The sequence below is a fragment of the Aulonocara stuartgranti genome (genome assembly GCF_965226115.1).
Source record: "Aulonocara stuartgranti genome assembly, chromosome: 23".
In the NCBI taxonomy this organism is placed as follows: domain Eukaryota; kingdom Metazoa; phylum Chordata; class Actinopteri; order Cichliformes; family Cichlidae; genus Aulonocara; species Aulonocara stuartgranti.
In genome coordinates this window covers 52,725,205-52,738,855 of record NC_138958.1, presented here as the reverse complement: position 1 = coordinate 52,738,855, position 13,651 = coordinate 52,725,205, and the positions used below count along the sequence as shown (strand labels likewise).

The 13,651-nt window shown below is 41.1% G+C and overlaps 1 protein-coding gene and 1 long non-coding RNA gene across 2 annotated transcripts in view; one reads left to right on the top strand and one right to left on the bottom strand.

The window, feature by feature from the left end:
• Positions 1–13,651, top strand: part of LOC309700095 — a 436,175-nt gene that overhangs the window by 161,529 nt on the left and 260,995 nt on the right. The gene's annotated exons all lie outside the window — the stretch shown is intronic.
• nlgn4xa (neuroligin 4 X-linked a) overlaps positions 9,795–13,651 on the bottom strand; it is a 92,785-nt gene continuing 88,928 nt past the window's right edge. Inside the window, exon 5 of the mRNA XM_082523464.1 lies at positions 9,795–12,119. Coding sequence (XP_082379590.1) covers positions 11,225–12,119 — 895 coding nt within the window. The 3' untranslated portion in view covers positions 9,795–11,224. The remainder of the gene's footprint in view (positions 12,120–13,651) is intronic.

The following is a 13,651-nucleotide window of genomic DNA, read 5'->3' as shown; positions in this document are numbered from 1 at the left end:
ATTCTTGATACAGCCTCTCCCACCACATTAGGTCAATCCCTCTGGGCTTCTTTGATTGGCTGCTCCCATGTTTTAAACAGCACGCAGCAACACCACATATGAGCAGGCGGAGTGAGGTATGGGGTCTTCTCAGACCTGTTCTCTGTTTGCCGTCTGGAGCAGGGGACTGGGAGGAGGAGTTGGCCGTCTGGTCGGGGTCTGGGATGCAGTTGTAGAAGTATAGTCTTAAACTTAGTTACAGCAGTTTCAGAAAGTCATCTCCTGTAATGACATGCATTCCCCACTGCCGTGTGGGGATAATTGTAAGTTTTAATGATTAAAATTGATCAGACAGAATAGAGTTTTCAGGAAACACTGTTAAATGTTCAGTTTCTATGCCATACAGGGAGTGCAGAATTATTAGGCAAATGAGTATTTTGTCCACATCATCCTCTTCATGTGTGTGAATGTGTGCATGAATGGGTGGATGACTGGATATGTAAAGCGCTTTGGGGTCCTTAGGGACTAGTAAAGCGCTATATAAATACAGGCCATTTACCTTTTTTTTTTCATGCATGTTGTCTTACTCCAAGCTGTATAGGCTAGAAAGCCTACTACCAATTAAGCATATTAGGTGATGTGCATCTCTGTAATGAGAAGAGGTGTGGTCTAATGACATCAACACCCTATATCAGGTGTGCATAATTATTAGGCAACGTCCTTTCCTTTGGCAAAATGGGTCAAAAGAAGGACTTGACAGGCTCAGAAAAGTCAAAAATAGTGAGATATCTTGCAGAGGGATGCAGCAGTCTCAAAATTGCAAAGCTTCTGAAGCGTGATCATCGAACAATCAAGCGTTTCATTCAAAATAGTCAACAGGGTCGCAAGAAGCGTGTGGAAAAACCAAGGCGCAAAATAACTGCCCATGAACTGAGAAAAGTCAAGCGTGCAGCTGCCAAGATGCCACTTGCCACCAGTTTGGCCATATTTCAGAGCTGCAACATCACTGGAGTGCCCAAAAGCACAAGGTGTGCAATACTCAGAGACATGGCCAAGGTAAGAAAGGCTGAAAGACGACCACCACTGAACAAGACACACAAGCTGAAACGTCAAGACTGGGCCAAGAAATATCTCAAGACTGGTTTTTCTAAGGTTTTATGGACTGATGAAATGAGAGTGAGTCTTGATGGGCCAGATGGATGGGCCCGTGGCTGGATTGGTAAAGGGCAGAGAGCTCCAGTCCCACTCAGACGCCAGCAAGGTGGGGGTGGAGTACTGGTTTGGGCTGGTATCATCAAAGATGAGCTTGTGGGGCCTTTTCGGGTTGAGGATGGAGTCAAGCTCAACTCCAAGTCCTACTGCCAGTTTCTGGAAGACACCTTCTTCAAGCAGTGGTACAGGAAGAAGTCTGCATCCTTCAAGAAAAACATGATTTCCATGCAGGACAATGCTCCATCACACGCGTCCAAGTACTCCACAGCGTGGCTGCAAGAAAGGGTATAAAAGAAGAAAAACTAATGACATGGCCTCCTTGTTCACCTGATCTGAACCCCATTGAGAACCTGTGGTCCATCATCAAATGTGAGATTTACAAGGAGGGAAAACAGTACACCTCTCTGAACAGTGTCTGGGAGGCTGTGGTTGCTGCTGCACGCAATGTTGATGGTGAACAGATCAAAACACTGACAGAATCCATGGATGGCAGGCTTTTGAGTGTCCTTGCAAAGAAAGGTGGCTATATTGGTCGCTGATTTGTTTTTGTTTTGTTTTTGAATGTCAGAAATGTATATTTGTGAATGTGGAGATGTTATATTGGTTTCACTGGTAAAAATAAATCATTGAAATGGGTATATATTTGTTTTTTGTTAAGTTGCCTAATAATTCTGCACAGTAATAGTCACCTGCACACACAGATATCCCCCTAAAATAGCTAAAACTAAAAACAAACTAAAAACTACTTCCAAAAACATTCAGCTTTGATATTAATGAGTTTTTTGGGTTCATTGAGAACATGCTTGTTGTTCAATAATAACATTATTCCTCAAAAATACAACATGCCTAATAATTCTGCACTCCCTGTACACTCCGCTGTTCTTCAGCTTCCCTTCTGTCGGTTCCACCTGCTCGCCTGACTACCATTGGACTCAGAGCCTTTAGTTGTTCTGCCGCGAGACTTTGGATGCACTTCCACTTGTTCTCTGGTCCACACACTGTCTCACCACTTTTAAATCCCGTCTCAAAACTCATCTATTTAGAATTGCATACATCTGATCTGTCTTAGTCCATTTTTACCTGCTCAGTTTTTATACTTGCCTTTATACTTTTATGACTGTCTAAATTTTATTTCACCATGTTTATTAAATATACATATATTTTTTAAATGTTTTTTATGCTATTGTTCACGTGTAATTGTAAAGTGACCTTGAGGGTCTGAAAGTCGTCTATAAATAAAATGTATTATTATTATGATTATTACCTTACTTTTCACAATAAAACAGGAAACATAATGAGACGCAGACATGACAACATGAGCTTGACAACACAGGACACCCAGACATTAAACATATGACAGATTAAGACACACAGACTTAACATGACGAACCGACGAGGAACACGCACACTATAAATATATACAGAGGGAAAAGAAGACTGGAGGTGAGACATGGACATAACTAAGCACAAACACAACACGATGGCTGGGGGAAAGACAGGTGGAATGGGTCACAAGGGGAAAACATGTAAAAGAGGAGGAGACGGGAGACAAAGACATCACTGAAACACATGAAGGTCGAGGGAGACTCAAACACAGGGGGAATCTAATAAACAATGAACTATAAGGGCAACCTAGGCAAAATAGAAATGAGTTTAAGATAACTAAATGAACTTAAACATAAACCATAAACATCAAACTATAAGAAAACACTGGGTCAAACGACCCGGGATGGTGACACCTTCATCAGGTTGCAAGTCCAAGAAGTACATACGGCTATTTTGAAATTTGCCACTGACGTTTTTTTGCCTACCACCTGTCTTCCCTCATGTCTTCCAGTTTAGATTTTTGGATTTTGGATTGACTTTCTGCTAGCCTCAATAAAGTTTTTTATTTTTATTTATTTACTTTTTCACCACCTGAAGCTCTGGTGATAACAATGAGCTGGTTAAACTTTTCACTAGCCATCCAGTCACAAAGTACTCTGGTTTCCTCCGACCGTCTAAAAACACATCAGATTAGCTTAATTGGTGATTCTAAATTGACATTAGGTGTGACTATGAATGTTAATGGTTTTATATCTCTGTGTGTTACACCTGCGGGGTGCACACGGCCTCTTGTCCTGTGACAGGTGGAATAGGCCAGACTAATCGTAATGCTGTTGGGCATGACACAATCCTCTGCCATAATGAAGCATTGTGGCAGAGGATTAACATTCATTAATGCCAGGAGTCATTTTTAGAAAATTTGAGAAGCATGCTATGGCAGAGGATTCAGCTGCATGAATCCCATGATCCTTTTTGCCATCACACTAAGTCACTCAATTACATGGACAGCAAGTGATGTAGAAAATTCTTGAAATCAGCAGCTGATGAGAAAAGAACAACCTGAATGTGAGCTGAGGACAATGTTCTCCAAAGTAAAAGTTGTTAAGGCGGATTTCTGCAGGCCATTTCTGCCTTCGTGGTTCCTTGCCACCTAACTGCACATATATTGACTTTGAAGAATTCATATTCATCTATTGAGGCTCCAGTAACCCAGGGAGGGAAATGCAATCAAGTGGCTTTACTGCTGAGTTATTTACCTGCATTTTAATTCATGTTTGAGGAACACAGCAGAGGTTCTTGCTGCACCTGGTTACTCACACACACACACACACACACACACACACACACACACACACACCTCTACTTGCTCCTATTTGGTGCACTACCGTGTCACTGTGAGGATCGATATGCCTCGGTAATGGCTGCCTGGAGAGTGGTGCGCTTGAATGACAGTTCTGGGACCGTGGCTGAGTGATGGAGCACTATTGCCAGCTTAATTAACTTTTAGTCAAGTCTCCAACAACGTTCAGCACCTCACCACCCTCTGCCGCCTCACCTCTGCAATACTCCTCTCCACCTCCACCATCCCATAAGCATAAACAATGTGCCAATTAAAAGGCTGCCTGCACATCCACACCTCTTTGTTTGACACACAGCTCTCTAAATAAGCATTCATCTTGGTATCTATCAGACTTGTTTATTGGATCATACTTTATTGCTCAAACAGTTTTGCTAATGAAGAAAGGTTTTTCCCTTAAATGAATTTTATATGGCAGCCTTTACTTACTGTGGAGCTTTGTATGGAGACATTTACTGCATTTCAGTAACTGCACATTACTACTAAAGAATTCAATTTTCCCCCTGTCAATCCACATTTAACTCAAAACCTAATTTGCTTGCCTTGTTGTAAGGAGGATCAATAGGTTGAATAGTGAAAGTGGTGCTGTTGGGTGAGAGGGGAATTTCAAGAAAGCGTTACTGAACGGTTTACGTCTGCATGCACATGTCAGGGAAGGGCACACACGCTCCACAAACACACCTCTACAATGTGTATATTTTTTCCCTGATGGAGCACAACAGCAACCCACAAAAGTACGAGAATTCAGCTTAGCTAGCAGAGACCAAACTGTTTGCAGATGCAAAGTCAGTGTTTCAAAAGTTCCAAGCGTTAGACTACCAGTATCGATTTATTCTAACTCAGTAAGCAGCATAGAGCTACAATACAACAGGAGTCAGTCTAAAGTTTTGCAGCATTTCACATTGTATTAGTGTGTTAGAAGAAAGGTGTAATGCAAACCTTCAGCCTGAACAATAAATGACACAACTGATGGTGTAATCCTGAAACTGTGAAACATCTAAATGACAGTCGGAAGAACAACAATGCTGAGGTCAGGAGGAATTATGAGGCACAGTGATGTGCATTTGGTGTCATGATCTGGCTGTGTGGCAGGCAGGAAATAGGACCCAAACGCAAACTCACGGGAAAACAGGACTGAACTCAAAATACAGCTTTATTGCTGACAAAAGATAACAGCGATACAAAATAACATGAAACTAAACTGGGAAGTACTAAGGAACGGACTTACGAGGAAACACACGGACGGGCACACAGTCATGAGGGAGAACACGACACCGAACTGAGGGAGACGCAGACATAAATACACAGAGGGTTAACGAGGGAAGTGGGAACACAGCTGACACATACTGACGAGAGACTGTCAAAGTAAAACAGGAAGTACACGGAGGTTCAGACAGGAGGAGAGAGAGCACGGGGAGAACACAGACATAACGGGCTGGGGAAAACATGGAATAAAACACAAGGAGAGACGAGGGCTCACAGATACACAGGGGCACACAGGAGGTAACCAAATAAGGAACATCTTAACTAAACAACCTAGGAACCAAGGCATAAATAGGGAACAAAATACAAAACACACAAAAACTAAGAATACTGGGCCAACATGGCCCAGGACCATGACATTTGGTGTTCTAACAGCTAAATAAGTCACGCTCAAATAACAGTTGCCAGCACAAAAAAGTAGCAAGCGCTGAAAATGGCTGACACTGCCCTCACAACTATGCTCTGTGAACCTCAAATTTTGCCAGGATCAGCTTCCTAATTTTTCCTTATTTGGTTGATCAAGTGCTTAAACATGCTGCCTGAAAGACAAGGATCAAAAATGAAACATGAGTCAAATTATTTCATGTGTTGGGCACAGACTGCAATTTAATTCAGTTCAGTTTCATTTAAATCAAGTCCCCTCAAGGCGCTTTCTATTGTAGGGTAAAGGCCCTAAAATTGTATATAGAAAACCCCAACAGTTAGACAACCACCTATCAGCAAACATAGGTGACAGTGGGAAGGAAAAACTCCCTTTTGACAGGAAGAACTGGCAGAACTAGACTCAGGTTGGAGCAAACATTTGCTATGTGACCGGTTGGGAAAAAAGGAGAGCTAAAGGAAAATGAGGAATGCTTCCATCTTCTATTTACAGCAGTAAAAACCCACTTTGTGTTTCTGTTTTGCAAGAAGAGTGTCCCGGTTACCAGTGTGCTTGTTTTAGGTTTGTGTTTATCTGAAACTAAATATACCAGGGGTTTTTTCCCTTTTGAAGCACATTTCACTGGCTGTAGGAGAGCTGAGTCATCATCCTGTGCCAGTGTTGTGTTAGATTATAATATTATTTTATGCCATGTTAAGATAAGATAAGATAAGATAGAACTTTATTAATCCCTCGGGTGGGTTCCTCTGGGAAATTCGACTTCCAAAAAAAAAAAAAACCACAGCAACGACCGAAGTTACAGTTACAGAATTGTCATATATATATATATATATATATATATATATATATATATATATATATATATATATATAGGGGATAAATAGAATAAATAGGAATAAAAAATAAAAATACAAGTGAATTGCACATTTCAAGTATTGAGTCTATTGCACTGTTGACTATTTACAAAAGTATTGCACAAGGTATTGCACAGTGAGGTGAAGAGGCACTACAGCTTAGTTGTTCCCCCCTCCTTTGTCCTCCTGTCTCCCCTCCCTCTCCCCTCCAGAGAGGAGTTAAACAGTCTGATGGCGTGTGGGACAAAGGAGTTTTTAAGTCTGTTAGTTCTTGTGGGAGAAGCAACCTGTCACTGAACAGACTCTTCTGGTTGTTAATGGCCGTGTGCAGAGGATGCCCAGCATTGTCCATAATGTCCATCAGTTTCTTTAATGTCCTTTTCTCTGCCACTGTCACCAGAGTGTCCAGCTTCATGCCGACCACAGAGCTAGCCCTCCTGATCAGTTTCTCCAGCCTGGATGAGTCCTTCTTTGCTGTGCTGCTCCCCCAGCACACCACAGCATAGAAAAGTACTCCAGCAACCACCGACTGGTAAAACATCCTCAGGAGCTTCCTGCAGATGTTAAAAGACCTCAGCCTCCTGAGGAAGTACAGTCGGCTTTGGGCTTTTTTATACAGGTGCTCTGTGTTGCATGACCAGTCCAGTTTATTGTCCACCCACAGCCCGAGGTACTTGTACTTGTTGACCACCTCCACCTCCTCCCCCTCTATCTGAACCGGCAGTGGACCTTCTCTGGACCTCCCGAAGTCCACAACCAGTTCCTTAGTCTTTGAGGTGTTGAGTTGCAGGTGGTTTGTGTGACTCCATGCGACAAAGTTCCTCACCAGACTTCTGTACTCCTCTTCCTCATCGTCCCAGATACACCCCATGATGGCCGTGTCGTCTGCAAACTTCTGAATGTGGCATAATTCAGAGTTGTAGCAGAAGTCAGAGGTGTACAGGGTGAAGAGAAGAGGGGACAGCACAGTTCCCTGTGGTGCTCCTGTGCTGCTGACCACAGTGTCAGACGTGATGTCCTTCAGCCTGACGTACTGTGGTCTGTCGGTGAGGTAGTCGGAGATCCAAGCCACCAGGCAGGGGTCCACCTCCATCCTGTTCAGTTTCTCCTGAAGCATACAGGGCCGGATGGTATTAAAGGCACTGGAAAAGTCAAGAAACAGTTATACCCCTAACTAAAGCTTGTGAATTATTATGTAGTTTTAGTTTGCATTATTCTCCTGAATTAGAAGAAGCTGATAACTATTGCATTAGTTAAACTGATTTGCATTATATTAGACTGCTGATTTATCGTGGATGAATGACATTGTTTTATGATGCATTATACTGCTGAGTTATAAGAAAATACTGTTTGCAGAAAGTCATCGCCTTATTTGTCTGATTAGAAGAGAACATGCTGGAGTTTTCTGCCCCAACTCAGCAGGAGCAGATAAACAGGGAGCCAAGGTCGTAGCTTAGGCGCTGTGTGAGAGAAAGCATGTGAATGTTTAGGCTTTTATGATAAGGTGGAGGCACCAGAGGCTATAAGAGTTTGAGCAATGCTCCACCATTTTGAGATCTGAGGCTGTCTGCATCAGTGTCCATCTCCCACGTGTGTGATCATTAAAATCATCGTTTGACTTGACCCGGCCGGACCAGTGTTGTTATTGTGGTTTTTTCTCTTGTCTCCATCCCCAATATTTTGAACCTTAACATTTGCCAGTCCCACTAGATTACACAGAGACAGACTGTGCAAACAACGTGGTCACGTGTGATCAGCTTCAGGCCCGTGCTGAATAGTGGCTCCATAATAACTTATTTTCTGCAGTCTTTATCCGACTGGCTGACTGACAATGACTGAGTGATGCAGTAATAGCAACTATTGTGCTTTAACTTCACTGTAACTAAAATGCTACCTCTTTCAATTACTGCAAAATAATTAAAAAAATATTTTTTGTTAATCAAGAGTAAAAATGATCTAATGACATAATACAGAAAAAATACATAAAATTACAAATAAATACTTTTAACACTTTCACTGAAGGACTTTTAGCTTGGTTTCTTAGTACTTTTACTAAAGCAAATAGTTATTATTCTACTAAATAGTTTTTCTACTGCTGGTTAGTGTGGTGTCATCTGAGATTATACTGGTATACATTGTAAATTGAAAATGGTTTTATTGGAAGAGTGCCACGCCCTTTGTAAGCGTGTAGGCCAGGATGGAGTGGGCTGCTCTCACCCATTGACAGATACTAATTTCCTAGTCTGGCATCAACAGGGTCCACTCTTTGCTTTATGGACCATCCTGTTATCCTTCTACTTCAGTTTGACATCTTGCATTGATTTCACTCCTCACTCACTCCAGTGGTGTCCTCATGATTGTCCACAGGGTAATCTGAGGTGAATTTAACTGATGAGTGTCACCTGGTGGAAACAGGGCACTGACAGTAGCACAGTCACAGTCAGTTCCACACACCAAACTTGTACGTATGGATGGAAATGTTGGTTTCCAATTTTGCACAACCCCTTATTTCCCCTTGAAGAACACACATTTCATTTGATACTTAAAGCCTCAATAATTATGTCAATGAAACAAAACAAAAAAAGCAAGCTTCAAATATACTGGAACTCTATTCGTGTGTGTGTTTGTGTCTTCTTTGTTTTTTCATTGTGAAATTTGTGTTATTATTATTTTGACCCTATAAGTTGTAGAAGGTTTTTTTTACATGTGTTAGCTCATTTTTTTCTCTACTTAATCAAGTATTTTTTTCAGACTTTTGTTGTATGACTGTTGTATGACTTACATTTTAACTACTGATTTTATCTGTTTTGATTTTATCTGTTTTGATTTTATATACTGTTTTGTTTGTTTGTTTGTTTGCTTGTTTTAATCAATTTTAAATCATGCTTTTTATTTGTTTTTGTTTCTAATGTCTCTGTAAAGCACTTTGAATCACCTTGTTGTTGAATTGTGCTATACATGTGCTACACAATAAACTTGCCTTGCCTATGACAGTGGAATCACAACAAAATACTTGTTTTTAATCACTGTTTTTACTGTGATAAAAAAATGACTAGTTAAGCTGACAGAGTAATTTCTGAACGTTTTAATAAATCAAAGTGTTTTTTACTAAATAAAACACAGATGAAGAACGTGAGCGTGAAATTGTAACAAGATGAACATTTTAAAGAATTACACTTAAAACAACATGAAAGACTTACCTTTGCAACATCCTTGTTTCAGATAAAGTTTGAGTTCTTGCTGTGAAGCTGTTTTTTTATTATCAGGGTGGCTGTGGCACAATAAACCCAGATAAACTTCTAATCCAGCAACTCTTGTGTGTGAGTTTATTTCTATAAAATATAAATTGCTGTAGAAATATGTGTGCAAAGGTGAATGTGACTTTGTAGGAGTGAAAACGCTTTGACGTGTGCTCTTTTGTCCAGTGGCAATACTCTCCAATTAAACACACACCAGACAAATAATCCGATCAGACCTTGAACCATGTTTCTTTTCTATCTCTCGCCCATTTTTTTATTTAGAAAATACTGTGATATTTTATTAAAAATGTTGCAGAAAAACTTTATACAAGTGTCCAGAAATATGCGTAGTATTACCGAAGGCAAAACTGCAAATAAATACAAGACTAACTACTAAATAAGGACTTTTCAACTCTATATTAAAACCCTCGTTAGCTCGACTGGTTTATAGACCAAATGAATATATATTTAATAGAATTTACAAATGTAGCTTAAAATCATCTGCCTCTTTTTTCATAATAGGATGCAAAATGGAAAGAGAGTTATGACTACTCGTGTTGTAATTTCATAATAATTAGCATCATTAATATTTACACTCATTCACTTTTTTGTAACCCAAAATATCACAATCCTGGCACAATACTTTACATATTGCTAGCATATGACAATTTAAAATATCTAACATATATTTCTTTACAAACATATCCAACTAATATTAATACAAAAAAATCACTGCCTTTTTATTTCTAAATAATACATTGCTGGTCACATCGTAAGCACAGGCAGTGCTGAGACAGAAAACTGCTGGAAGCATAACAGGGTGACAGCAGGTGATGGGAGTGAGTCAGTCCATACTGTCAGACAGTAGATGTCCGAAATGCAAAGTAAAGCTCGTTCTACATGCAGTATCTAAAACGTGGACACGAAGCAATGCACGAGACAGTACTGTATGTGGTGACCTGCGAACCCGCAGTGTGCAACTCTCCGAGTGTGGGATTGTGATCGCAATTTGGTCATTGTGCGAAAATGAATGAAACACAAGTCGTAACAGGAAGAAAGAATGACCGATGTTCAGGTATATTTACACAAACCTCAACATAAAGCACAAGCAAAATAAAAATGAAAACAATAGTTTCAGGAGCAATTTTAATATTGTTTTTCTTCTTTAAAACTTTTTGTATTTCCACTCATGTCTATATACCTTTTTTCGTGTTCTTTTTATACAAAGTTTTCATAAATACATTTCATGTGCCCAAGTCAGGTGCATGGAGGAAAAGATGGTGTTCCATTGTTGCTTTTCACCAACTGTCGTCTTTGTCTGTCAACATAGAAACTGCTGTTTTTGTCTCATGAGATTATATAACAGTCATCCACTGGTTGCCCTTTGTCTTGGTAACACTCCTCGAAAACCTTCGTGACAATTTGCTCCAAACAGTTATTACTGTAATAACATTCATTTTGAATAGTTTTGTGAGTTTATGATCACTTTATATTGTATATGCTTTTCAAGAAGGCTTGGTAGCAAAATAACATCTGCTGAATAACTTATATTCTCCTCGTGTGGGTAGTTGTTAATCCAGAGGGAACCTGGCACAGTCCCGTCCCAGCTGAGCTATACCCGCGTGGTGGAGTGGCCGTGGGGCAAGTTGGTACTGTTCTGGCTGCCACCAAAAGTGTTGAAATTGTGCAGAGGCTGCATGCCAGCCAGGGAATTGGGGATCATGGTGATGGTGCTGGGAGTCATCAGTGGTATATCATCAGGTGACCTGCGGAGAGTCAGTGTGTAGTCTGGTGGGCAGGTGAGCCGCAGCGTGTCGTGGGCCTGAAGTGAGTCACACTCATGGTGGTGCTCGTGTTCCAGCTGTTGCTGCTTCATCTGTAGAGACATCAGTTCCTCACTCTGCAGATGGGCTACGTCATTGGCAGTAGATGGAGTATTGGTTGGAGCAGAGTTGCGCTGCGGGGTGGGGACGCGCTGGTTGGACTCATGGCGACGTTTGTCTTTCTTGTAGTAGAGTGCAGCAAAGGCGAGGATGTTCAGAAATAGCAGCGATGCTCCCACGGCGATCGTGACGCTGAGCTCAGTGGAGTAGTCCCGTTTGGTCTCAATCACCACAGTTGACTCATCAGTCAGGTCCCCGCTCTTGCGCTGGTTGGTTGTTTGCTTGGTGTTGGCAGAAGGAACTCCCGGGTGGCGTGTGGTGGAGGGCCAGTTGTTTTTACCCGGGAATCGTTTGGTATAAGGATACGGTGTAGTGTCCTGTGGAGGTATCTTAGTAGTAGTGGATACATATTGAAAAAATTCATTAATGTTGTGAAGGTGTGGAACCAGTTCGAGCCAGAACGCAACCTTGGTAGCTCGGTAGTGGTCTCGGACTCGAGGTTTGAGGCCAATGTGAAGGTAGAGCTGGTCCTTGGGGTTGTACTTTGTCCACGCTACCTCCTCGAAGCGGTTAGGCTTTGTGTGGATGAATTTGGTATCCTGTGGAACTGGCTGGTTTGGATCCCTGAAAGAGAAAAGCAGATAAAACCCTTTTCAATCAACATGCCAAGGATTTCTGGACAGCTAATTATTACTACATTACTGTATTTCTAATTCATTTTGACAAAGGAAATATACAGCTGTGAAAAAAGCTAAATATCTCATTCATTACCATTTAAAACACAGCGAACACAAAGTAACAAAGCAGGTTTTTCTGACTTTGAATTAGCTCTTCCTCAAATAGTTTTAAAGTGATGTGATAATACAATTCAACAATGTAAGAGTCCATTAGATTCAGTTAGCACGAATTTGTGACACTTCCAGATGAGTCATCAGCCCCAAACCCCAAAGTCTTTCATCTGTTTTCATCTGTTTGCTCCTTCTTTCCAAAGCTAATGTGTTTGGAGGTGACTCTGAATTTGAATGCACAAGCTGACAAAGTCTTCTGTGTCCTTAAACACCAATGACACGTTTCCAGGTTACATTTTCTTAATATTCAGTGTTACTCAGTGCACTTTTTGGTAGCTTGAGAAAGAGCTACCTCTCCAGTGACTTTGTGAGAATGATTTCATTAACTTTGAAGAATTGTGGGGGAGTGAAAGCTATACAACAACCTTGGAGCTGACACGCGGATTGTGGGTTGTTGTCTATCTCAGTACTCAAGAGGAACAGTTCACACATTGCATTTTAAGATGCAACAAGAAGCACTGTTTGTGACGTATTTTGTGATTACAGACAGATGTGTTGTGTACAGTCAGTTTCTGGCTGTCTGAATGAATGTGTTAGAAAATATCCGGTCTCTTGACGTTCTGTTCTGCTTGGTGATTTGCAGTCCAGCTCTTTTCAGTGCCTCGAATCCTTAGAATCCGTTTCTTTTAAAAGTATTATTATTATTATTATTACTGTGAATCTTTCGACGCTTAAGTGAAGCCTGAACTGAAACATAGCCAGAGTATAGTACTGCATATTGCTCTTTATGCACTGCTGCCCTCTCAAACTGACAAAAATGCAAAATTCACTTAATAGTTATGAAAGACATTTTTAATGCTATTAAGGCCAAGTTTAGCCTAAGAGCATATGTATAATTCCTACTGTCAGCAATTAAAGATTGTATTTTAAGGGGAAATGTTCATGATTAGCTCGTTGTGTGTGTGTGTGTGTGTGCGTGTGTGTGAGAGATGGTGGATTCAAATCCAGGGCCTTTTTGCTGTGAGGCAACAGTACTTATTGTAATTTTTATTATTACTACAGAACTGCTGCCCCTGACACTCCATCCGTCCAGTTATTCCACATATCCAGAGCTGAGTCACAGGAGAAGCAGACCCCTCTTCCTAGCAGCCTCCTCCAGCTTTTCTGGTGGGACAGCCGAGAGATATAATCTCTTGTGTCTGCCCCAGGGCCTCCTTCCGATGGGACATGACCGGAACACCTCACCCAGGAGGCATCCGTGTCAGATGCTCAAACCACCTAAACTGACTCCTTTCAATGTGACTCTACTCTGAGCCCCTCCCAGATGGCCGAGAGGCCAGCCAACCTTTGGAGAAAGCTCATTTACGC